At 45.6% G+C, this 26,700-nt stretch overlaps 1 protein-coding gene across 1 annotated transcript; it reads left to right on the top strand.

Moving 5' to 3' along the window:
* Positions 1-24,682, top strand: LOC137524230 (sulfotransferase 1C2-like). Its single transcript, XM_068243848.1, has 11 exons — positions 1-490; positions 1,100-1,163; positions 2,179-2,350; positions 5,968-6,364; positions 14,683-14,855; positions 18,305-18,418; positions 20,015-20,112; positions 22,294-22,420; positions 22,616-22,710; positions 22,795-22,972; positions 23,373-24,682. Exons 4-11 carry the CDS (start codon positions 6,345-6,347, stop codon positions 23,483-23,485), a joined length of 918 nt encoding a protein of 305 aa, XP_068099949.1. The 5' UTR covers positions 1-490; positions 1,100-1,163; positions 2,179-2,350; positions 5,968-6,344; the 3' UTR covers positions 23,486-24,682.
* Positions 24,683-26,700: the final 2,018 nt, after the last annotated feature.

The raw sequence follows: 26,700 nt of genomic DNA, 5'->3' as shown, positions 1-26,700 counted from the left end.
CCACTGCTGCTAAACTCCGAGGCGTCGTTAAATACTATTCCCCCTCCGAGTTGTCGCAACTCGGAGGGAGATGTAATTCGGGGTCTGGCAGCCGCCAGAGCCCCGAATTAACGCTACGCGGGGCGCGCATCATAGCATTGCTGCTATGACAGCGCCCAGTTTCGGCGCTCGGCTCTCAGAAGTCTTACAATGTTGGTACTTATGGGACCAGCCTTATCGATGATCTTCTTGCAGTTATAATGTCTGTAGATAGCATAAAATGTATGTCCCGGAATGAACGATAGTTTTGAGAGAGCACTGGTATTTAGACAGGTAGATGAGGTGCACCCGGATATTCTCTGTTTACAGGAGAAGCACCTGCTCCTGAGGAGAATGACATGTTTGCGTAAGAGATGGGTAGAATGGGCAGTACTCAGCACATGTTCATCATACTCCAGTGGGGTTGACTCAGGTACTCTGTTCACAAAGTATCTGTTGAGGATCGGTGAAGGTACGTTTGCGTTGCTCTTCATATTGAAGTTCTCCCCTTGTATAAGCCCCTCCGGCCTCCCTTGACATATGTTGCGGGTGACTTCTTTATAGGGAAGCTAATTTGATTCTGCGCAATTTTTTATTTCCACTTTTCTGATCAGAAAACGGCATTTCCAATCGGAATTCGGAAAACGGAAATTGGAATTCCTCGGAAATCCGATTTACCGCAACTCGGTAACTTTAGCCCAAACACAGAACTCAGAAGCATTGGACCAATCAGAGAATGCACAATTTTTCTGCAAAAATCGGATCACCGCGGTAATTCTAGATTAAATCACAAGACTGATTTTTCCTTTTTTCCAATTTCTGCTTTTCCGATTTTTTTTTTGCATTCTCTGATGTAAAAAAAAAAAAAATCACTAGTAAAATTTTCCTCAGAAATCGACAAAAAAGAAAATCGGAAATTTGGAAATCAATTTCAGAATTCAGAAAAACGGAAATTGCCATTAGCAGAAATTGGAATATTTGTGAAATTGGTAAAGGACATTTCCGACCAGCCCTAATTGTGGAAATTAACCACCTTTCGGGACCTATCTCAGACCAGACTCCACTTCCAATGTCTTTGCAGAATATCAAACCGACGCGTAACTGGCAACTCCATCTTTTCTGGCTTTCCCACATATCAGACCAAGGTAAGCAGTTTGACAAGGTTTTTTTTGCCACCAATACTGATGAAAAGTGCCTTTTTAGAGGAACCTTACCATTGAAAGAAGTACTCAGCAGTGTGAAGGTGTTGTTGAAGCATGTCCATATACTCTGAACCTGGGGTATGGGAGGTCCTATTACTACGTTGTACTCCTCACTTATAACTCCACTGGCAGCTGATGACTCAGACAGTCTTAAAGCTAAAAGTGGCCATACTTTTATAGACTTGGCAGGCACAGTGGTTTTCAGACTTTAAAGTCTGAAATTCCAGAAGTGAACCGGAGGCGGGGCCGGAGCATCGGTGAGTGGCTGCGCGGGCACAGGATGTCTGCGGGGGACCATTAGAAGCTCCAGGTAAGTTCAACTCATTTTCCCTCGACCCCCCTACAGTATTCCTTTAATGCGAAGTATAGGACCGCTGCAAAATCACTTTGCTGCCGCTGTACAAAAGTGATTTTGCTGTTTTTACTATCTGAACCGTAACAAAAAAAATGTACATTTTTAATCGCATTTGCTTTTGCGGTCGATAACACTGAAATAAAATCAATACAAAAAATGTCAGGAATCACTGCTAAAATCGTTTTAGGCTAGGTTCACAGCAGGATGTTGTGTTGTGATGCGCACCGCAAAATTACAACGCAAAAAGTTGTACTGCACATTAGCACCACATTAATGTCGCATGCATTATACAGTAGATACAGTGAAGCATACAGGCAATGAAAAGTATGCTTTTCTGAATCTGTTAACGTCTGCGTTTAGAGGTTAGGCATTGCAGAAGTGTGTTACCAAAACGCACAATTTACAACCCTAACATCACACTGTGAACGTCGCATAGGCTTAACATTGCAGTGCAGTAAACAGCGTTATATGACTTTATAACGCATGACTATAACGTCCCGCTGTGAAGCCAGCCTTACAAAACGACAGCAAAATGATGAGGAATTGTGATTGGAATTACGTCCCAAGAGGATTGAAAAATTCCTTCTTTTCTCCATGCTATAGGAAGGCCTCGCTTGGAGGCAGACCCGTCATGTGTGCGTATAGCATGTGTCAGTAACATTACAGTATGTTAAACTATAGACACAGGAGGAGCTTGTGTACGGCTGCTGCTGCTGGGAGATATTACAGGAGAGGATAAGGAAGTCTCCCCACATCTGGATCTAATCACTAGCCAGTAAGTGTGATATCATCTTGGCAATATTCTCTACTCATCCCGGGCTGTCATTGTTGTGCTGGGGGCAGGAAGTTACTTCCCAAACTTCCTCATCATCAGTGTCCTTGTAGTGGTGGGAGACGCAGGCTGGCACGGGAGCTTGCAATCAGTGCTGTTACTTTACCCAGAGGTTTCATAGTGTGATGCTGCATTCAAAAACAGAAGAGGTTCCTGTAGACATCTCAGACATGTAACAGGAAACCTTGAGGTGGAATTTCAGGAGTAGCAGCATAGCCTGGTAACCCTCTGCCTACTGGGGCCCTTTAGGCCCAGTGCACATTACAAACGCGGACGGCCATGCGTGCGGAACGCAACGCATGCGAACGCACGCCATCTGTGTTCGTATGTGTTGCGTGGCTGATCCCATCACTGAAAAGTGAATGGGTCAGCCGCACGTTTTTGCAAAAAATGCGTGCAGCATGCGTTCTCGGACGCAGTGGTCCGGAACGCATGCAGTGTGAACCTCAGACAGTGCACTCTATGCACTGTCTGATGTCGTGCGTGTCGGCCTCCTGCACGCGTTTCCAAAAAGCGGATGGAAACGAGTGCAGTGTGAACGGGGCCTTATTATTATTATTGATTTATAAAGCGCCAACATATTCCGTGGCAATGTACAAAGTAAGAAACAAACATGGGGTACATAATAATACAGACAATGATGTACACTAATATACAAGATACATAATTAATGACAAAATACAAAAAATGATACAACATACAGAATACAGAATTGGTAATGACAGTGATAAAAGTAACCTGATGCATAAAATGTGTAATGATTTCCAAGACACAAAAGGGGGAGAGAGCTCTGCCCTTGCAAGCTCACAATCTAAGGGGAATGGGGGGGGGGGGGGGGACAAGAGGAGGGGTAGTGTACAAAAAATATATAGAGGCAGTGTGTTTTAGGATACCTAGTAGGAGTGCAATTTGGTCTTAGGACAAAGGGAAGTGGCCTAGGGTAGCGCATATGCTTGTCGGAACAAATACGTTTTTAGAGATTTATAGGACAACTGTAACGAGAGGGATACGGATACTGCCATACAGTGGGTTGCAAAAGTATTCAGCCCCCTTGAAGTTTTCCACATTTTGCCATATTACTGCCACAAACATGAATCAATTTTATTGGAATTCCACATGAAAGACCAACACAAAGTGGTGTACACATGAGAAGTGGAATGAAAATCATACATGATTCCAAACATTTTTACAAATAAATAACTGCAAAGTGGTGTGTGCATAATTATTCGGCCCCCTTTGATCTGAGTGCAGTCAGTTGCCTATAGACATTGCCTGATGAGTGCTAATGACTAAATAGAGTGCACCTGTGTGTAATCTAATGTCAGTACAAATACAGCTGCTCTGTGAGGGCCTCAGAGGTTGTCTAAGAGAATTTTGGGAGCAACAACACCGTGAAGTCCAAAGAACACACCAGACAGGTCAGAGATAAAGTTATTGAGAAAAAGCAGGCTTAGGCTACAAGAAGATTTCCAAAGCCTTGGACATTCCACGGAGCACTGTTCAAGCGATCATTCAGAAATGGAAGGAGTATGGCACAACTGTAAACCTACCAAGACAAGGCCATCCACCTAAACTCACAGGCCGAACAAGGAGAGCGCTGATCAGAAATGCAGTCAAGAGGCCCATGGTGCCTCTGGACGAGCTGCAGAGATCTACAGCTCAGGTGGGAGACTCTGTCCCTAGGACAACTATTAGTCATGCACTGTACAAAGCTGGCCTTTATGGAAGAGTGGCAAGAAGAAAGGCATTGTTAACAGAAAGCATAAGAAGTCCCGTTTGCAGTTTGCCACAAGCCATGTGGGGGACACAGCAACCATGTGGAAGAAGGTGCTCTGGTCAGATAAGACCAAAATGGAACTTTTTGGCCAAAATGCAAAACGCTATGTGTGGCGGAAAGCTAACACTGCACATCACTCTGAACACACCATCCCCACTGTCAAATATGGTGGTGGCAGCATCATGCTCTGGGGGTGCTTCTCTTCAGCAGGGACAGGGAAGCTGGTCAGAGTTGATGGGAAGATGGATGGAGCCAAATACAGGGCAAACTTGGAAGAAAATCTCTTGGAGTCTGCAAAAGACTTGAGACTGGGGAGGAGGTTCACCTTCCAGCAGGACAACGACCTTAAACTTAAAGCCAGGGCAACAATGGATGGTTTTAAACAAAACATATCTATGTGTTAGAATGGCCCAGTCAAAGTCCAGATCTAAATCCAATCGAGAATCTGTGGCAAGAACTGAAAACTGCTGTTCACAAACGCTGTCCATCTAATCTGACTGAGCTGGAGCTGTTTTGCAAAGAAGAATGGGCAAGGATTTCAGTCTCTAGAAGTGCAAAGCTGGTAGAGACATACCCTAAAAGACTGGCAGCTGTAATTGCAGCAAAAGGTGGTTCTACAAAGTATTGACTCAGGGGGCTGAATAATTATGCACACCCCACTTTGCAGTTATTGATTTGTAAAAAATGTTTGGAATCATGTATGATTTTCGTTCCACTTCTCACATGTACACCACTTTGTATTGGTCTTTCACGTGGAATTCCAATAAAATTGATGCATGTTTGTGGCAGTAATGTGACAAAATGTGGAAAACTTCAAGGGGGCCGAATACTTTTGCAAACCGTTGTATTTATTTCCTTTTAAGCAATACCAGTTGCCTGGCTCTTCTGCTGATCCTGGCCATACACTGATAGATTTGCAGCAGATTCGACCATCAGATAGAGTTCTGTCAGATGCCTGTCAAGTGGAATCTGACAGGAATCTATCTGATGTGTGTCACACACTAGGAACAGATTTACTAAAGAGAGAAGCCGGCACCATCAAAAGCTTGGAGACTGTCATAGCTGGACAAAGGAGCATGTCCTACGCTCCGATACGTTGCTGGATTAGAAGACCGTCTGAAAATAAACTACGTAAAAGAGCCTTGGATGGTGCAGGCTTCTTTCTTTAGCTGATTCTACTCGAGTGTTGACCGAGGTGGCCGAGGCACATCCGTTGAAATCATTTGGGATGTGCAGCTGTTCTACTGTTGCAGAATGAAATCTATTGGAAGTCGATCTAAATGCATTATTGGACCATTACATCCAATGTAACTCTATGGGCCATTGATCGAAATCGGCCGCAAATCGATCGATGGCTGAAATCGACCAGTGTATGGGCCCCATAATACTTTTAGCCATAGACCCTGAACAAGCATGCAGCAGATCAGGTGTTCCTGACATTATTGTCAGATCTGATAAGATTAGCTGCATGCTTGTTTCTGGTGTGATTCCGACACTACTGCAGACAAATAGACCTGCAGGGCAACTGGTATTGTTTAAAAGGAAATAAATATGGCAGCCTCCATATTCTGCTCACTACAGTTGTCCTTTAATACTTGTCTGTATCTAGTACAGTTTTCCCGATTTCTTTAACTCAACTTCCAGCAATTGGGATAACTGAGAATATTAAAAAAAATTGCTCTAATTCTGCATGTCGTGTGTTACCATCGTATTCCTACTATTGAATATATAAGGTCAGCGCAGGTCTATAGTAATACAGCTTTCGTCATTTTCTGGTGTACAGGGATGACCCTGATGACGCAAGATTGCGAAACCGGTCGGGGAGGCGACAGGCGGCACCATTTTATTTGAGGTCTTCTATTGACCATTTTATGCACGCTACTTTTTCGGGGCTCCCAGTGCACAGGCCCCGTATGTGAGTTTTCCTTTATCCTTGTTTTTAAATTGTTTTACTTGTTATGTAATAAAGACGGTTTACACTTAGATGTGCCGTACATCTCTTTCATGTCACTATCCTACTGGGCTCCCCTTTGGCGAGTCTCTGCGACCTCAGGACATCTACTATATTCCGGAGGAATCTGTGGTGTGCAACATCGCTGGTGAAACGACACCATTTGAAAGTTCTGCGGACCATCTATCAAACTCGTTTACAACCTTATAATGTGGGTTGTTGGAATCTGGTAAGCCTTGCTTCTTTACCTTTTTGTTCGAAGATCCTGTATACCAGAAAATGACGAAAGCTGTATTACTATAGACCTGCGCTGACCTTATATATTCAATAGTAGGAATACGATGGTAACACACGATATGCAGAATTAGAGCAATTTTTTGAATATTCTCAGTTATTTCAATTGCTGGAAGTTGAGTTAAAGAAATCGGGAAAACTGTCCTAGATACAGACGAGTGTTAAAGGACAACTGTAGTGAGCAGCATATGAAGGCTGCCATATTTATTTCCTTTTAAACAATACCAGTTGCCTGGCAGCCCTGAAGGTCTATTTGTCTGCAGTAGTGTCTGAATCACACCAGAAACAATCATGCAGCTAATCTTATCAGATCTGACAATAATGTCAGGAACACCTGATCTGCTGCATGCTTGTTCAGGGGCTATGGCTGAAAGTATTATGGGGCCCATACACTGGTCGATTTCAGCCATTGATCGATTTGTGGCCGATTTCGATCGATGGCCCATAGAGTTACATTGGATCAAATGGTCCAATAATGCATTTAGATCGACTTCCAATAGATTTCCAATAGATTTAATTCTGCAACAGTAGAACAGCTGCACAATCCAAATGATTTCAACGGATGTGCCTCGGCCACCTCGGTCACCTCGGTCAACACTCGAGTAGAATCAGCTAAAGAAAGAAGCTGGAACCATCTCGGCTGCGGTCGCCTTCTGCCTTGGCGCTGACACTTGTTGTGTATTCCTACTATTATTATTATTTATTTATAAAGCGCCAACATATTCCGTGGCGCTGTACAACTCCCGCTGTGAACCTAGTCTTAAAGAGACACTGAAGCAAAAAAAAAATGATATAATGATTTGTATGTGTACAGCTAAGGAATAGAACATTAGCAGCAAAGAAAAGAGTCTCATATTGAGGTTGATTCACTAACATAAAGAGCGCTATTTAATCAGTAATGCAGCATAGCGAGCGCTGGTAAGTTACGCCCACTCCTTGTCAATAACGGGTGCTCCACTCGTCCCGCCCTGAGCCCCTTCGGGTCCAGTGACATTAAAGGACATGATACCCGCACTCTGATTGGCCGAATAGGCTGCCTGTCCCTTGAAAAACGGAAAAACATGCAAATATTTGGCAAACATACAAGAATGCAAAAAAAACCTCACATTGTGCACCGTTTTAGTACTTTTTGGCATATTTATTGCAACTTTGATGATCACAATATTTGTATCTATCTACGTGCGTGCGTGCGTGTATGTGGGTGTGTCAGCGCACCTTTGTTAGAGTGTAACTGTCAGCCATAAAATCAAAAGTCATTCTTTATTATTAGCTTGTAAACAAGTAATATGGATGCTAACCAGGCTGTAACGATCGGTGAAGCACAGAGAGGATCTGATTACCGGTGATCTGCAGTATCACTGGGAATACAGATATATACTAGATTATAAGTGATCTGCAGTATCACCGATAATCCGATATACTAGCTAACCTCTGTTCACCTGAGTAGAGTGTAGTGTTTGGTGTAACAGTAACACTTCAAGGACTAGGCCTCAGTGCAGCAAGGAGTACTGCACAGATTCCTTCTGCAGACCTGAGCTCTCCAAGACGGTAGGAGTCAGACTGACAGTAGGAAGGATTGTCTGAAAGTAACCCTCAGGACGAAGGGTCGCTAACAGAGCGAGGAACCGCCTCTAACGGTAAGGTCGGTTCTCGAGGTCAGACAAGCCAGGTCGTACACACACGGACAGATACAGTACAAGATCAGAAGACAAAGGCGGAGTCTAAATACAGGCAGGGTTCGGCAACGGGGTATCAGATATATCGAGGTACAGAATCAGGAGGCTGAGGAGGAGTCTAGGAACGAGCCGGGGTTCGGCAACAGAGTATCAGAAATATCGAGGTACAAGATCAGAGTTCAGGAGAATAGTCAAGGCAGGCAAAGGTCATAACAGATAATCACAATCAAACTAGTACTTTAGCTATCAACAGAATCTAGCTAAGTGTAGGATTACAGCTCCACCTGGTCCCGGCACACTTATGGATCTGACTACGGATCTGGGTGCTCCCACATATGTGATCGCAACGCCAGACAACCAGCAACTGAATAAGCAGCAGAATATATAGTTGCTGGACTCTGCTGCCCCGCTCGAACCATTCAGCCAATCATGAGTCCTGCAGGAATCAGCTGACCTTCCTGATCAGCTGACACTTCCTATGCAGGTATAAAGGTCCTGAATTCAGGCCCGCGCGAGCATAGCTCTCCATCTGCCTAGGTGCACTAACAGACCTAGCCACACCAAGCACACGCTGCTGCATGCAAACAGCCGCTTTGCTGTCAGGACATGCGACGGTTTTTCTGCGTTCCACCACACAACCAGACGCGTGCAAACCGCCGCGTAGGACGCGGAGTCAGCCGCCTAGCTCTTGGCACACGCGGCGGCTTTTCCGCGTTTCCTCACACAGGCAATCTAAAAGTTAAAATCACTATTACTTTTCTTGTTGATAAATGATCATTCCCCAGTTTATCTGACTCTTATTTGGTACACACAAAATTTGGTATGCACAAAGGATGTTGCAGGGCATGCTGGGTTGTCATTTCTTGCTTCTCTACTTTCCCTCAGACTTAACTAATGCAGCCTGATTGGCTGAAGCCTCTTTCCCACCTGTTTTCACCTCCCACACCTCTGTTCCTCTCTGATTGGCCAATATTTCTCATGCTGAGACCATGCACTTTCTATAGTGGAGGGAGGGCAATGCATACACAATCAGGCAGAGGAGAGTAAGCGAGGAAATGACATCAGGATTGGCTTCAAAATAGCCACACTTAAAATGGAGACTCCTAAGAAGGTTTTTCTCTTTTTTTTTACAATAGAAAAATCACTAAAATCAAAATGTGGACATTGCCATACATATGTAGGTGGAGCAAGTATTTATCTACTTATATACAAACAATAGCCCCTGCAAGGGATGCAGCCGCAGGGGGGCCCTTAGGGTGAGAAGCCTGAGGAGGCCCCCTGGATCTGGGGCACTCCAGAGCCATATTTAGGGGCAGGAAGGGGTGCAGCGCAGGAGGGGGGAGAAGCAGGCACAATCAGCAAAGGGGGGGGGGGGCTGACTACCCCCTTCCCTCACCTCGGGCTACCATCAGCGCTTCCTCCTCCAGCAACGACAGCTGGGGGGCCCCATCCAAAGTTTCGCAGGGGGGCCCAGTGATTTGTAATTACGCTCCTGTACTTATATATGTGTGTTTTTTTCTGAATTCTGAGATAGTATGGCTGACAGCTCCTCTTTCACATCAAATAGGTGAAGCACCTATGCTGGCCACACAGCTGACACTCTCAGAGCCTCCTCCCTCCTTTGTATATTTTTCTGTGCACATTTACATAGTTCTTATAAGTGCTTATACTTTTCTGCTGCATCTTGTGAAAAGCAGTTAGCTCTTCCCATCAGCCAGCTCACTAATGTTGATACAAAAGTCAAGGTCAATTTTTGGATGAAACCCAGTTGATCTGCCGGAGTGTATAAAGCCCACACAAAGTCCATGCAGATAGTGTCCTGGCTGCATACCTAATCAGGAGCTCTGGTGCTGCCAGCGGGCTGCTGCACTGCACCTGTGTTAAAGAGACACTGAAGTGAAAAACAATTATGATATAATGAATTGGTTGTGTAGTACGAATAATTACTAGAACTTTAGTAGCAAAGAAAATATTCTCATATCTTTATTTTCAGTTATATTGTTTTTTTTATAACATTGCATCATTCTCTAATATTTGCAGTTTACACACTACTCAGCATTCTAAATGATTTTACAGAGCAGGCCAATGAACTTTTGACCTGTCCTCTGCAGGGAAAAAAAACAATACCGTTAGAGACACTTGAGATAATAAGCTTTAGAAGACAGAGCTCTCTGCGACTTTGAAAGTCATGGAGCTCAATGGCTCTTTTGCATAGAAAACAACTGGAGTTTCTTAACTCTTCCTGTAGTGGAAACAATATTAGACTTATGTCTTTGCCCCTAATGTTTTATTTCTTAGCTGTACTACACATACAAATCATATCATAATTTTTTTTTCGCTTCAGTGTCTCTTTAACTACTTGAGGACCACAGTGTTAACCCCCTTTCCATTCCAATTCTGACGGCAAGGGGGCGGCGCAGCACTTTTAATTTTTTTTTTTTTTAATCATGTAGCGAGCCCAGGGCTGAAAAGCAGCATCTCCCCACCCACTCCGATCGCCTCCGGCGATCAGAGTAAGCAGGAAATCCCGTTCAGAACGGGATTTCCTGCAGGGGATGACGTCGGGACGTCAGAGGGAATCCCGATCCACCCCTAAGCGCTGCCTGGCACTGATTGGCCAGACTGCGCAAGGGGTTTGGAGGGGGGGGGCGAATCGGCGGCGATCGGGATATGCACGCAGCTAGCAAAGTGCTAGCTGCGTGCAGTAAAAAAAAAATTGGGAAAATCGGCCCAGCGGGGCAGGAGAAATCCTTCTGCGCAGGTTACCCCGAGCTGAGCTCGGGATAACCGGCAAGAAGGTTAAACCCCCCTAAAGACCAGGCCATTTTTCTCAAATTAGGCCACTGCAGCTTTAAGGCTTCGCTGCAGGGCCGTCCAAATCAGCACACAAGTGATTCCCCACCACCCCAATCACACACACATTTTCTCCCCACAAACAGAGGTGTATTTTTATTTTATTTTTTTTAGTGGTTCCCACTCCCTCCCCCAGCCAGCCAATCAGCGTGATCGGCTGTCATAGGCTTCAGCCTATGACAGCCGATCACTTCCCTGCCTCTGGAGGGGACGGCTGTGTCACACGGCTGTCCCCTATACAGTGCTGCCTTAGATTGCAGTGCTGTACAGTGTAAATAGAGGGCGGTTTTGCCATCTAACAGTCTCCTAGCGGCGATCGACGTTGGGAGACTGAAGGCGCAGGGATGCAGCGCATCGACGCGCGTGATCTCCCGCAAACCACGCCCCAAGGACATTACACCGATCGGCGTTAGGCGGTCCTGGGGATGCCCATTGGCGTGACGCGGTCGAGAAGTAGTTAAAGGGAACTCGGGGTGAGAGTGATATGGAGGCCACCCCCCATTGAACTGCCCCCACCCCCCCCTATAAATTCCACTCTCCCACCCCTTAGATTGTAAGCCTATTTGGCAGGGCCCTCCTCCCCGTGTGCTCTTCACCACCACCATGTGGACCTCAGTGACTTGTATATTTGTCCAATTTGTGCGTCATTGTTTATTGTTTCCCTATGTTGTGTACTTTTGTTTAATGCAGTTATGTCTTTGTGTTATATTGTTCAATGTTGTATTGTCTCTCCTATCTAATGTAGAGCACTGTATAATAACTCAGTGCTTTATAAATAAAGTTTAGTAAAGAGGTCTGAAACTCAGCATTTCTTCTTTGCTGTAAAAGATTCCTTACAGCCTTAAACCTACTACCAGAAAAAAAAATTGCAGCAGAATGGCATTCAAACAGTTAAACACAGCACTTTGTTCTACCACGAAAAGCCCCTTCAGCTTATGATCCGCATCCAGAAGAGATGATAACACTCTCTTTGTTTACATTCTTCAGTTGTTACATTGGCCTCAATTCACTAAGCTTATCTCCTGTCTTTAATAACGTTTCTAGAGTTGTTACCATGGTGATAAGGCATGTAGTATTCAGGAAACATTTTACCTCAGGCAAACCTAAAGTTAACTCTTCTGTCTTTAAGTTAACTCTTCAATCCTTAAAATAACTCCAGAGTTAAAGACAGGCTGTTAATTAACTGCATGTGAAAATAACTACAGAGGAAGTAAATTAACTACAGAGGAGGTAACGTAATGGAATGAAGAGATAATATAACTCTCTCACTGTGTGGAGGTAAGTTTTCTCTTGCCTTATTATCTCCAGCATGATCTTAGTGAATTGAGGCCAACCCTCAACAACTGAAAACAAGCTCTCTGGCCTAGTGCACACCGGAGCGTTTCCGCTGCTGTTTGCAATCCGCTTGCGGGTGCGGATCCGCTAGGGTAATGTATTTCAATGGGCTGGTGCACACCAGAGCGGGAGGCGTTTTGCAGAAACGCATACTCCCGGGCTGCTGCAGATTTTGGATTGCGGATGCGTTTCTGCCTCAATGTTAAGTAAAGGAAAACCGCAAACCGCTCTGAAAAACGGCACTTCAGAGCGGTTTGCCAGGCGTTTTTTGTTACAATAGCTGTTCAGTAACAGCTTTACTGTAACAATACATGAAATCTACTACACCAAAAACGCTTCACAAACCCGCAAAACGCTAGCTGAAACGCCATAGAAAAATAACAAAAAGCTTTTCAAAATCTGCTAGCATTTTGCGGATCTGCTAGCGGTTTTGGTGTGCACCAGGCCTCTCTGCTTCAAGCATATAAACAGTTCAGAGCTCACTAGAAGATTTTAATATATCATTTGTAATTTTTAAATGGACAATATTACTTGTGTACAAAAGCAAATATGGTAACTGTATGGGTAATAAAAAGTAGAAAAACACATTTTTATTGAATGTTATGTCAGAGTTTTATTCCACTTTAAGAAAATCATAATAATGTTAGCAGCCAACGTTTGTCTATGTGAAAAGCCTGTAGTACCCTTGATCTGTCACAAGGTGGTGACATCACTTCTTCTGCAGTCAGCTTATTAAATATGAGATGAAAAACTAACTATAGTAAGTATTTTGTCTATATATCTTATCTAAAATTTAGATTTACACAGCAAATCTAGCTGCAAACAGCTTCAACAGTTTATGATTATTTCTTCCTGTGATACAATGAGGGCCGCCTTGTTTTGCTTGTCACATTACACAGGCAAGCTGATAACATCTCCAACCCTCAAGTCAGCCTGTGAGGTATTCACTCCCCCTCCTCCTCCCTCCTTCCCTCTGCCTCTGAAATCTCTGGCTAGTAACCTCCTCCTCCTCCTGCCCAGACTGAGCTCCCATAAGTCCTTGCTACATGGCTCTTAAGCTGGCCACTAATGATCCAATCTTTTTCATCCAATCTTACCATTTATATGTAATATAAGGTAACTGCCTAAATTATCCATTCAATATACGGTATTTACTCAGTTTACCCTTCTACTCCATAGATTTGGTAAAATTGGATGAAAAAGATTGGGTCATTAGTAGCCACCTTAAAGCGGATCCGAGATGAAAAACTAACTATAACAAGTAATTTGTCTATATATGTTATGTACAGTTTAGATGGCTTAAACAGCAAATCTGTCTGCATACTGCTTTAATAGAATAGAATATGTTAATTTCTTCCTGTGATACAATGACAGCAGCCATGTTTTTTGTAAACATTACACAGAGGCAGGCTTATCTGCACCATCAGCACTCAGACTGAAAAAAACCTAATCCCCCTCCTCCTCCCTCCTCCCCTCTGCCTCTGAAATCTCTGGCTAGTAGTACCTCCCCCTCCTCCTGCCCAGACTGAGCTCCCATGAGCCCTTGCTCCTGCCAAGGCTCTCTGAAAACTGTGGGTGGGGCTTATTTAGTTTATAGGGAATTAGAGTATTAAAACAAAAAAGTATTTGGCTTGAGGAATGCCCTATAAACTATAGGAAAGGAACACAATTATGCAATGAGTAAAAGTTCATCTCGGATCCACTTTAAAGTAAACCAGAGATTAACCTAGACCGGAAAATGAAAAAGATGTTATATATATACCTGGGGCTTCCTCCAGCCCCATACGCGCTGATCGATCCCACGCCGCCATCCACTGCTGCCCGCATCTAGGAGAACCGGCTCCCGTCACTGACGTCATCTGAGCCGGGCTACGCAGGAGAAGTGCGCCCTCTACGTATCTCTCCAGCGGCTGCTGCAGAGATACGCAAAGAGCGCACTTCTGCTACGCTAGACTGGCTCCGACTGACGGCAGAGCGGGGAGCCAGTTCTCGTAGATGTGGGCAGCGGAGGATGGCGGCCCTCCCTCAAGCACAGTATTAGCTCTCTATTGGTCCTGTATTGGTAAAAATCACTTCTATAGATGCTTTAAATAGTAGTAATCCTTAACACACTGTTTCCCATCTCCTGCTTGCACCTCTGACACTGTGGTTGTTCTTGGCAGGTTCTGGTGCACCATATCAGTCGTTATGTACAGAGTGCTTGGGGGGCCCCATTGTAAAACTTGCACCGGGGCCCACAGCTCCTTAGCTACGCCACTGATGCCCTATAAACTATATGAAAGGAACCCAACTATGCAATGATTAAAAGTTTATCTCGGATCCACTTTAAGCTGCAGGTAAACGGTCTACTGTACTGTACTTTGTAAACATTTTGTTTATATTTGTCTAGGATGGATCCAGGCATCATTGAGAAAATTGTGGGGGAAATGGACGACTACTCGCCCGATATGGGGGAGATCGATGGTGTCCCCATACTTCAAGACACTTGCAATGAGTGGGACGAGATCTACAACTTCCAAGCGCGGGAGGATGACATCTTGGTGGCCTCGTACCCCAAGTCAGGTGGGGGATATCCTAGATTTGAAGGCAGATGAGGGAGCCCAAGGCTTACAAAGCCAAAGGGTGTGGGTGTCTTCCATCAGCAAGGACCAGGAGCCAGTAACGTAGCAATAGAGGATGCAGAGGTTGTGACTGCCAACCAGGCAGCATAACATCACACTGACAAGGCAGCTCCCACACAGAGAAATGATGGCCTGTTGAACTTTTCATCACTATCCTGCTGTCAGCAGTGGCAAACAGATGTTTTATGACCTCTGATAAGTTTTTTTAGGAGAGCCGCAGCTACACAGATAAAGCAGTAATTTGTTAGCCCTTGCAATGAAAAAGAAAAAGGGAACACATACAAGTTCTAAGAAGGTTTGTTGCTATAAGTATGTTCTCCCTGTGTCTGCGTGGGTTTCCTCCGGGCATTCCGGTTTCCTCCCACATCCCAAACATACAGATAAGTTAATTGGCTTCCCCAGAAATTGGCCCTAGACTACAATACATACACTACACAATATATACATATGACTATGGTAGGGACTAGATTGTGAGCTCCTTTGAGGGACAGTTAGTGACAAGACTATATATATACTCTGTACAGCGCTGCGGAAGATGTCGGCACTATATAAATACTAAATAATAATAATAAATAATAATAAGTACACTTCACTCATCTCATCATGTCACATGTCACTTCAGTAGGCTACTAAAAACCTGCAGCTTTGTTCAAATGTTTGGGTTCCTTTGACCAAACTTACCATACATATTTAGTTACATTTGTTCAGGACAAATATCAAACAACAGCTGAGAGAAATAGATTAGCAAATTTTAAAGAAACACATGATTCCATACCTGCAGTTAAACATTCAACTCATAAAACTAATTGATGGAGAATAGTGTTCTGTACACATAGATAGGAGCTCAGTATAGCAAGTTAGAAATCTTTACTAAAGAAAAACATGCAGAGATAGATCATATAGAACCAACAGGAAGTGCCGTTTGCTTAGAACAGAGAGGAACACAGAGAGAATACAGAAAATCACAATACCATAGAGATCATTGCAGCACTTTACATTTAACAGTGACATCTTGTGGTTGCTTTAGTATACTGCATTTTAGGTACTAATCCTGTTGATACTTCCAACACTAATAGAAAACTAGTTAAAAAAAGCCTCAGTAAGGGTTCATAACACAAAGTTACACTTCACTGAAACTCTGCAATATCAGTAGATAGCGCTCCGCTCGTTCACCACATCAACCAGCACATACCCCATAAGAGTTGCACTCACCCATCCCTTACGATCACTGTGAGATTGGTCAAATATCGCTCTGTATATGTCCAGCCCCTGGTCCGCAGGTCTGCAGACCTGTAGAAGAGTTCTCCAGGTCTTAGGTGGTGACGCTCTCCCAGTTGATGTGATAAGTCTCAGTACCTCATAAAAATACAGAGGTCGCATAGCATAATTCCGTTTGGGTAAATGAATTTTATTATTAAACACTACTCACAGAGTATGGCAGTGGTAACAGCGTTTAGAGTGTTACTGGGCTATCCCCCGTGCCTCCCAGACAGGCTCGCTAGGATTTCCATGTAACCACGGCTTCTGTCCACTCCGTGTAGAACTTCTTGCTCGTCCGAGGCTCAACTCGGCGCGTTTCGTCACACGTGTGACTCATTAGGGGTGTCTGATGAGTCACACATGTGACGAAACGCATCGGGTGGAGCCACTCTAAACGCTGTTACCACTGCCATACTCTGTGAGTAGTGTTTAATAATAAAATTCATTTACCCAAACGGAATTATGCTATGTGACCTCTGTCTTTTTATGAGGTACTGAGACTTATCACATCAACTGGGAGAGCGTCACCACCTAAGACCTGGAGAACTCATCTACAGATATGCAGACCCGCGGACCAGGGGCTGGACATATACAGAGCGATATTTGACCAATCTCACAGTGGTCATAAGGGACAGGTGAGTGCAACTCTTATGGGGTATGTGCTGGTGTGATGTGGTGAACGAGCGGAGCGCTATCTACTGATATTGCAGAGACTTTTTAAGGGTATACCACTGAACCTTCCTTTAGAGCACAGACGCAAAAGAAGCTATGAGAACTTGTTAAAGATAATTGGACATTTTATTGAAAGTTTATTGAACCTTTTATGAGAAATATTTTCTTAAACAACTTTCTTATAGATTTGATAGTCATCCTTATATTGTAGCGCTGTCCAATATATTTTTTACTTCACTGTAACTAACTGATAACATTGCCACTCGTTGGACAAATCATCCAATTATGTTGCAATTAAGGGAATGTCCAAGCAAAATAAAAAAATGAGTTTCACTTACCTGGGGCTTCTACCAGCCCCATGCAGCCATCCTGTGCCCTCGTAGTCACTCACTGCTGCTCTAAAAATGTACGCATTGAACCAGTAACGCGTAAAAATGTATGTGTTAATGTTCCTGCACTAGCGGGAATGCGTAAAAATGTACGCAATGCGGCCCGCCGACCTCCGAGGTCGGCAAGCTGCCAGCGGGGGACTGGAGCAGCAGTGAGTGACTACGAGGGCACAGGATGGCTACATGGGGCTGGTAGAAGCAGAACTAGCTGCCAGCGGGGGACTGGAGCAGCAGTGAGTGACTACGAGGGCACAGGATGGCTGCATGGGGCTGGTAGAAGCCCCAGGTAAGTGAAACTCATTTTTTTTATTTTGCTTGAACCTTCCCCTTAAAGGGACTCCGAGCTCACGAAAAAAAGAAAAGTTGTACTCACCAGGGGCTTTCTCCAGCCCAGTGCTGGTCGGGAGGTCCCACGCCGGCGTCCTGGCTCCTCTCCTTCTCCCCGCTCCGGTATAGCTGACAGGCCGCAGGTGGGCGACACTCGGTGGAGTGTCGGGCTGCAGCTTCCGCGTATGACGCGGATTACGTCACACGCCGGCCGCCTCGCGTCATCACGGCGGCCGGCGTGAAAGTACTGCGCATGCGCGATTAAAGCGCGCATGCGCAGTACTTTCACGCCGGCCGCCGTGATGACGCGAGGCGGCCGGCGTGTGACGTAATCCGCGTCATACGCGGAAGCTGCAGCCCGACACTCCACCGAGTGTCGCCCGGGCTGCGGCCTGTCAGCTATACCGGAGCGGGGAGAAGGAGAGGAGCCAGGACGCCGGCGTGGGACCTCCCGACCAGCACTGGGCTGGAGAAAGCCCCTGGTGAGTACAACTTTTCTTTTTTTCGTGAGCTCGGAGTCCCTTTAAGTAGTATTGGAAAAGCAAATAAACCAGAGAAAGTTCTCTTTTGTTTTCAAGATAGGTGTGAAAATTATTGACTAAATAATTTATAAATCAATATTATTTAAAAAAAAAAAAAAAAGCAATTCTGCCCGTTGCTTGGCATCTATGAATGTGAGGGGCCAGCAGATGGCGGTAATGAGTCATGTTGTGTAACAGCACTGTGTGGTCTCTCTGGACAGGCACCACGTGGATGCAGGAGATTATGGACCTGGTCTCTCTGGAGGGGGATGTGCAGAAGAGCATGCGGGCTCCATGCTTCGTCAAGGTGCCCTTTCTGGAGCTGGGAAAAACATGTAAGTGATTTTTATTGCAGGTTTGTCCTCATCCCCATCATAACCCCATCATTTCACGCATGCGTGCTGCACCGCCATTGCCAACACATTCAAATGTCCTGCGTCGACCATTGACTTCCATTACTTCCACCACTGCTGCACCGACACAGAAGTTCAATGGTAACGCGCTGTTGACTTTGTTTTGGACCAGTGCAACGGCGTCAGCTTGCTAGGCCCCATTACCTTGCATTGCCTTTGCGTTACCCTGCGGCAAAACAGGGTACCGCCATCAGAGCCGGGACAAGGTCCTCCAGCACCCAAGGCTGAGACACCAAAGTGCGCCCCTCCATCCCTCCCACCCCAGCCGTCACACACGGATTGATATTAGACTAAGAGGCACCACAGGGCCCACAACCTCCCCAACACCTTAATATCTAGTTATCTGGCTTGCAGTCACTGCCATGTATCCCCTTTTCTTATTTCTTTCTGCTTCAAACACAATTAGGAATGACAACTGAATGAATTCTGCGCCCCCTCCTACACTGTGCCCTGAGGCTGGAGCCTCTCCAGCCTATGCCTCGGCCCGGCCCTGACCGCCATACAGCTTTGCTAGACAAGCGTAAAAGGGACCTTAAGACAGACCTGAACTCAGAACTTACTCTCTGCTCTAAAAGATACACACCAGTATAATAACCTTTAAAGAAAAACATTTATTTGTTAGAGCTGATACAAATCCTGCAATAAATCTGCACTGTTTCTACTTCCTGCTTTCATGGAAGCAGACATTTTGTTAAAATCATGCGCTTTCAAATGAGCTTATCTGCCATTGGCAGTCATGTGACACATGGGAGAGATCAAATTACAACTTGTGATTAGACACAAATGAGTTGGAATTAGACAAGCTAAACTCTCTAAGGGCTGGTGCACACCGAGCGGGCTTTTTGGCGTTTTTGCAGCCGCTTGCGAATACGCTTGGTCAATGTATCTCAATGGGGTGGTTCACAACAGAGCGGGAGGCGTTTTGCTGAAACGCATACTCCCGGGGTGAGGCATTTTTTGGATTGCGGAGGCGTTTCTGCCTCAATGTAAAGTATAGGAAAAATGCAAACCGCTCTGAAAAACGGCAGTTCAGAGCAGTTTTTCAGGCGTTTTTGTTACAGAAGCTGTTCAGTAACAGCTTTACTGTAACAATATATGAAATCTACTACACCAAAAACGCTTCCCAAAACCGCAAAATGCTAGGTGAAACGCTACAGAAAAATAAGAAAAAGTGTTTCAAAATCTGCTAGCATTTTGCGGATCTGCTTTGGTGTGGTGTTTTGGTGTGCACCAGGCCTCTATACAGGGTGCATTTCTCTATGTATTTCTTCAGTCCTGTATAAGAGTTCAGGTCCACTTTAAGAGTATGGATGTACCTTTTTCTTCTTCATTTCTTTTAATGTCAAAATGAAGCTATTGAAACAGAGAAAGTCCAGTCCAAGTTTTCTGGCGACATCTGTCTGTAAAGTTGGTGGCAGCGATGGCTGGAGGTGACAGCCAGTGGACATTACTCTTGTGTACGGATGTCACTCCTGCACAGTACAGTAACCCAGCACTGCCTTCATTTATCTCTCCCAGCCTTACAGTACGCCAAAGTCATGCCATGCCCTCGTATGCTGAAAGTGCATCTGCCGGTCCAGCTGGTGCCGCCATCTTTCTGGGACAAGAAGACCAAGGTGAGAGAATGACCAGCAGCTCAGCTACAGCTATATGTACACACGTAGACTTTAACCACCCAAAACACTCATTTGTGAGTATTCCAGGTGACAGTGTGAGTACAGAGTTATTACAGATATTACACCAGTGCCCGCTTCAGCAGCCACCACCCATGTCACGAAGTCTTCCACCAATTAGAGGCTTCCCCTGTCTTCCACCATCAAGCCGTTCGAGGGCCATGACCCCCGAAGTGCGGTTGCACTGCGCTTGCATGGTAACATTGACCAACTCTGGCGAAAATAACCAATCAGGTCTTGCTATTGCTCAGGCACAGATGGCCCACACATGTCCAATAGCACAGACTCGATCAAGCCCGGTTATTACTCCCAAAAGCCAAGCGTGACCATGCTATTGTGCATGCTGTCTACATGCCCTTGTTGACGGTTTTGCGGAGGGGACAGCATTGGTGGAGAAGGACAGGGGAAGCCTTTGAAGGCTCTAGAGGCAAGATGAGTACACATTTGGGGCACTTTTTATGCTGGTATCTGGTGACCACATAGCTGTGATAACAATATTGTGACCCGCAGATGAAAGCCAAACTGCCTCTGTGACAGTATAATGATATTATGAACTCTCCTGCCTCCCATTGGAATGAGATCTTCCCAATTCATTCAGCAACCCTAAGAATAAATTGGGAGGCCAGGGGAGAAGGGGTGGCACAGGGGATGGCAAATTTTTTGACGTGCTTGGGGGATGTGAGATCTTAAAAGACCCCTATCGCGAAAAAAGTAGGCAGTTAAAATCTGACAGAACAGACAGGTTTTGGGCCAGTCCATCTCCTCATGGGGGGGTTCTCAGGGTTTTCTTTGTTTTCAACAGTATTTCCTGAACAGCAGTTTAACTGCCAAAATAGACAGATACCAGCCAACCTCACTACTCACTTGCACGCTATTTTTTCGGATGGACATTGCAACTGCTGTTTAGGAAATGCTGTTGAAAACAAAGAAAACTCTGAGAATACCCCATAATGAGATGGACTGGCCCAAAATCTGTCGGTTCTGTCAGATTTTAACTGCCTACTTTTTCGCAATAGTGGTCTTTTATCTGACTTTGTAGAAGAAGGCTGACATCCATTGGAATAGATCTGTTATGGACAGATCTGTGAGGTTTGGGGAAGGGGGAACAGATACTCACCTCAGGAGGGATCCTCCAGAACTTTACCCCAGTCTTCTTCCACCAAGCCATTCAGGGACAAAGACTCCGGAAGGACGGCCGCACTGCACCTGTGCAGCAGCACCGACCCAATTGGGCTCGAGTTTTTCCGCCAAAGCTTGAGCAGGACCATGCTACTGCGCATGCGTGAACCATCGACAAGTCATTTTGCATAGAGCACAGCTCTGGAATGGCGGATAACAACGGGGAACCCTCAGGATCATCCAGAGGCTTCCCTCTATTAAGGTAAGTACCCAAATTGGGCACATTTTTCCCTTTAGGTTAAAAATTGTGCACTTTTATGGAGGCTGCAGACCAGAGCTAGATATTAACACAAATCTAGTTTGACAATAACAGGAGGTGCCAGACTCCAAAGCAGGTCTCCATCGATGGTCTCATCTAGAACCAGGCCAAATGATATGCCACCACTCTACTACGGCAAACTGGTCTCTGAATTTAGACAGAAAGACATACAGCTCCATAAACCCACCAGATGAAACTCGACCGAGGCAGACGATACTCACCGCCTCTGCCGAGAATCCAGCTTGTGTACGGGCAGCCCCGATGCCCTACCACCTCTCGGCTACCAATCCATCCTGGTAGATCATTTCAGCTCAGCGATGTCCTAAAGCATTGTTCTATTCACTTACCCCACCCACCATGTGACATCACTCCCATGATGCTCCACCTTCACTCCTCCTCCTTCACTGATCACTCTTCACCTTAGATTATCAGAAGGACCATTAGGTAGAGCCAAACTCACTACCTTGCCTAGTGCTCCATTGGTGGTTTCAATCCCTGTCGAGCGACAATTCATTGAGTGTGTGTAGTACAGGCATTTACAGTCACATCACATGACCACTGGTTTTATTTGTTTTGAGCCTTACAACCCATCTCTCCGCTCCAGCAGGAAGGGTACAAAATTTGTGTATGAATCTGTAACGTTGTGCACCATATGTGAATGTCAATCATGTGTCCTTCTCCATCAGATCATCTATGTGGCCAGGAACCCGAAGGACTGTATGGTGTCTTACTATCATTTCCAAAAGATGGATAACACCATGCCGGACCCTGGACCTTGGAATGAATACTTCTCCAGCTTCCTGAATGGAAATGGTGAGTAACCCAAACAGCTCAAGACCTGGTTTCAGTTACCATTAAGATTGTCCCATCCAGTCCTTCCGGGTTGCTGAACTTGACCCAGTTAACTGCTCAGGTAACACTCCTTGCTTCAGTATGTCCATCGTGCAGATCCAATGTCCAGCAGAAGGGCCTTCTGTAATGCTGTGATAATATTATCCTTTCTCTTAGTGCCCTGGGGGAACTGGTTTGACCACGTCATCGGATGGTGGAAAGCCAAAGACCAACATAAGATCTTGTATGTCTTCTACGAGGACATGATAGAGGTGAGCAAGATGCTCAAGACAGTGATCAATCTCTAAATCTGGTTTTGTTTTTATGTTTTTCACCCAATGCCGATTCTCCCGCAGGACCCTCTTAGAGAGATTAAGAAAGTGATGACCTTTATGGGGAAGGATCTTTCTGAGGAGGTCCTACAGAGCATCAAACATCAAACATCATTCAAGATAATGAAGGAAAACCCTGTAGTGAACTATAGTAACCTATCTTCAGTGATGGACCCGGCCGTCTCATCTTTCATGAGGAAAGGTATTCAACGCAAATATCCGGGCAGGGGCATAACTAGAGGGGAGCAGCCCCTGTGCTATGAGGGGGCCCGAGCTGTGGGGGGCCCTAACCTTCCCTTCCTCTGATACAGGGGACTATACTTCAGATCAGGTGTTTTTGTGGCTACACTTGTTAAGGGTGTGAAGATCATGATGGCCACAGGGAGCTTGTGGGAAGGCATCCTTAATACGATGTATTGCTTCAGGCGGCAAAAAGTCTACAACCGGGCCTGGGAGCAGGTGAAAATTACACTGCTTCCTGTCCTACTCTGCTAGGTGGAAGGGCGAGCCATTGTTATTATGTGACTGTGTGTAGATTAACATAAAAAGCTGTTACATGTGACAGTAACAGGTAAAATTTTCCTCTGCCTTTTTTTCCCCAGGGAAGGTCGGTGATTGGAAGGATCATTTCCTGGTTTCTCAGAATGAACTGTTCGATGCGGAATACGAGAAGAGGATGGCGGGCAACGGACTGCGATTCCGCATGAAGCTGTGAAATGAACAAGTCCAGATCGCATCGCACTTCCATATGTTATGCCGCAGCGCACCTGGTTTACTGAAATATCTCCAGTGATCTGCAGGGATCTTGAGTGATACAGAATCCATGGATTGGGTTCATAAACAGTTGCCGCTTTTATTTATAAAAATACAGAATTTGCTGGTGTCTGGCATCTCGATTTGCCTTGGACTGTCCTGAGTTGGGAGGAATGGTCCCGTGTCCCTAGGCAACCTCCCCTGTGTCTAGTGGCGCAGCTAGACTTAATAGGTCCCCCCTGCAAAAATGACAGCATGGGGACCTCTTGGTCCCCAAACCCCATCCGGATCACGTGATCGGGCGCCGGTGAATGGCAGCAGAGAGTGTTCTGCTGTGAAGGAAAAAAATGACAGACTCTCCTGCACACGGTTTTCATGAGTGAATGGGGATGTTTCCTTGTTAATTGGCTGCACTTGCGGTTGGGGAGAGGGAGGTGGAGGGTCCCCCAAAGCTTCTGGGCCCCCTGCAATGGCAGGGGTCGCAGGGGTGATTGCTATGCCCATGCCTGTGTCCCCAGCCCTGTGCTCCCCAGGGCAAATATGCAGAGTATATGTGCAGTGATAGCAGTGCTTCTCCCACCCCCTCCGGGTACTCCAATGATGTGCGTCCTCCTCTCACCACATACTCCTTACTCTAGTTCCTGCTTCTCCTCCTGTGTCACATGATTACATGTGAGGTGAGGAGATCGAGGTGCCGGGCACTAGAGCGAGAGGTGGGCAGTGAGAAGATGGACACACATCATTGGAGGACTCAGACGAGGTGAAAAGCACGGCTACCACTGCTGTGGCCTGTGCAGGAGTCCGGCCCTGTGTGTTGGATGCCATGCACCCCCTACCCTGAGGGTAGGTAACAGCATTACACATTATACACAGATTCATCACAAGAAGATTCTTTTTAAAGAATAAACATAGAACCAGTTATGATGTGAGGAGAGGGGGTCAGCCAGAGACCCCCCCCCCCCTAGATTATCTCCAGGAAAACAAGAGTAATCTGACAAATATGTCAAGTAGAACATTGCTCTTTACATAAATACGCTATCAGTCAGGCAGAATCTGGTGCCAAAAGACATATGGATCAATATGTTACAATAAATACAATAAATGTTAATAACAACCCCATAACTTCAGATCCGAAAGCATGGTGCTTAAAGGGACACTTAAGTCAAACAAAAAAAATGAGTTTTACTCAGCTGGGGCTTACAATAGCCCAGCTGCAGCTGTCCGGTGCCCTCGCCATCTCCCTCCGATCCGTCTGGCCCCGCCGGCAGCAACTTCCTGTTTCGGTGACAGGAGCTGACAGGCTGGGGACGCGAATGATTCTTCGCGTTCCTGGCCACAATCGCGCCATCTATGCTGCTAGAGCATATATCTTATACCATATAGCAGCATAGAGGGTGCTAATGTGTCTGGGAATGCGAAGAATCACTCGCGTCCCCAGCCTGTCAGCTCCTGTCACCGAAACAGGAAGTGGCTGCTGGCGGGGCCAGGAGGATTGGAGGGAGACAGCGAGAGCACCGGACAGCTGCAGGGGGCTATTGGAAGCCCTAGATGAGTAAAACTCATTTTTTTTTGTTTGACCTAAGTGTCCCTTTAAGGGTAATATTTGACTCCTCTCTCCTCCTCTTTTATACCTCACATTCACTCCTTAACCATCTCCCATCTTCTCCAGCTCCAAAACATATCTCGCATCGACCTTTTCTCACTGAGGACACAACTAAAATGTTAATACATGCTCTTATTATATCTCGTCTGGAACATTGTAACATACTACTTTATGAACTACCAACTAACCGACTGGCACCACTCCGTCTGTATTGAACTCTGCTGCTCATCTCATTCATCTTTCTTCTCACACTTCCTCTGCTGCTCCTCTTTGTCAAGCTCTTCATTGGCTACCAATTAACCAGAGGATCCATTTCGAACTCTTAACTCAAACCTACAAAGCTCTCCACAATCTCTCTCCCCTGTACATCTCCTCACTAGTCTCCAGATACCAACCCAACCGCAAACTCAGATCTGCACATGACCTTCTGTCCCCCTCTAGAATTACCTCCTGGCTTGCAGTCACAAGATGCCCTTCCACAACACATCCGTCGCTCTCCAACCTTTGATACGCGCCCTCAAAACTCACGTCCTCCGACAAGCATATGCTCTAAAGTAGGTAGGCCATTCCCCCTTTGACCTATGGCCAAATTGCACTACTACTAGATATCCTAATATCACACTGCCTCTAGGTATCTTTATTATATACTTCCCCATCTCCCCCCCCCCCCTTTTTCTATTCCTGTAGCTTGTAAGCTCCCAAGGGAAGGCCTCTCTCACCCTTTTGTATCTTGGAATTTGTTGCTATACATTTTATTCATCATGTCACTTTTGTAACTGTAATGAGTAATTCTGTATTTTGTATCCATTCTGTATTTTGTATATTGGAGGTTTACCATTGTCTGTATTATTATGTACCCCATGTTTGTTTCTTACTTTGTACAGCACCATGGAATATGTTGGCACTTTATAAATCAATAATAATAATAAGATGGATCATCTTTACACCATTCAGTATATGTACAGCTTATAGTGCTTGTATACTCAGAAGGGCTAAAGTACCATAACCACTTCGGGACCAGCACCCTCTGCCCCCTTAAGGACCAGAGGGTGCTGGTCCAGCAAACCACCACTTCCCGACGAATCGCCGCAATGATCCGCCGCTCCCGACGAACACGCCGCTCTGTCCCCGCGCAGGCTGCACTCTCTGCCGTCGCTACGACGGCAGAGTGCTGTGCGCCGGTCAGGAGCAGCTTTCATTGGCTCCTGACCCTGTCATTCCATGTAAGCCAATAGAAACGGCTCCTGCCCGGCGCACAGTGCTCGGCCGTCATAGAGGCAGCACATTGCAGCGGGGGCAGAGCGGACAGAGCGGCGGGGGCGCGCAGTGAATGGGAAGTAGAGTTTACGTGCGGTCAGAACCGCAGCACCACCCGCCCACCGTAGATTGATACTCGCTCAGTCCGCAGGTAGTTAACTACTTAAGCCTGAAGGGTTGTTTATTTTTTGCATCTGAGCAACTTTCACCTCCCATTCATTTTCCAATAACTTTATCACTACTCATCACAATGAATTGATCTATATCTTGTTTTTTCCGCCACCAATTAAGCTTTCTTTGGGTGATACATTTTGCTA

This window comes from Hyperolius riggenbachi, chromosome 7, assembly GCF_040937935.1.
Source record: "Hyperolius riggenbachi isolate aHypRig1 chromosome 7, aHypRig1.pri, whole genome shotgun sequence".
NCBI lineage: Eukaryota > Metazoa > Chordata > Amphibia > Anura > Hyperoliidae > Hyperolius > Hyperolius riggenbachi.
The sequence above is the reverse complement of the archived record's forward strand: the minus strand, read 5'-3'. Positions and strand labels throughout refer to the sequence as shown.

Excerpts from the sequence above, each read along its gene's own strand:
- LOC137524230 (XM_068243848.1), top strand. The coding sequence starts at position 6,345 with ATGTGGGTTGTTGGAATCTG. Across the intron at positions 14,856-18,304 it reads GGCCTCGTACCCCAAGTCAG|GCACCACGTGGATGCAGGAG; the intron begins GTGGGGGATATC and ends CTCTCTGGACAG. Across the intron at positions 20,113-22,293 it reads TCTGGGACAAGAAGACCAAG|ATCATCTATGTGGCCAGGAA; the intron begins GTGAGAGAATGA and ends CTTCTCCATCAG.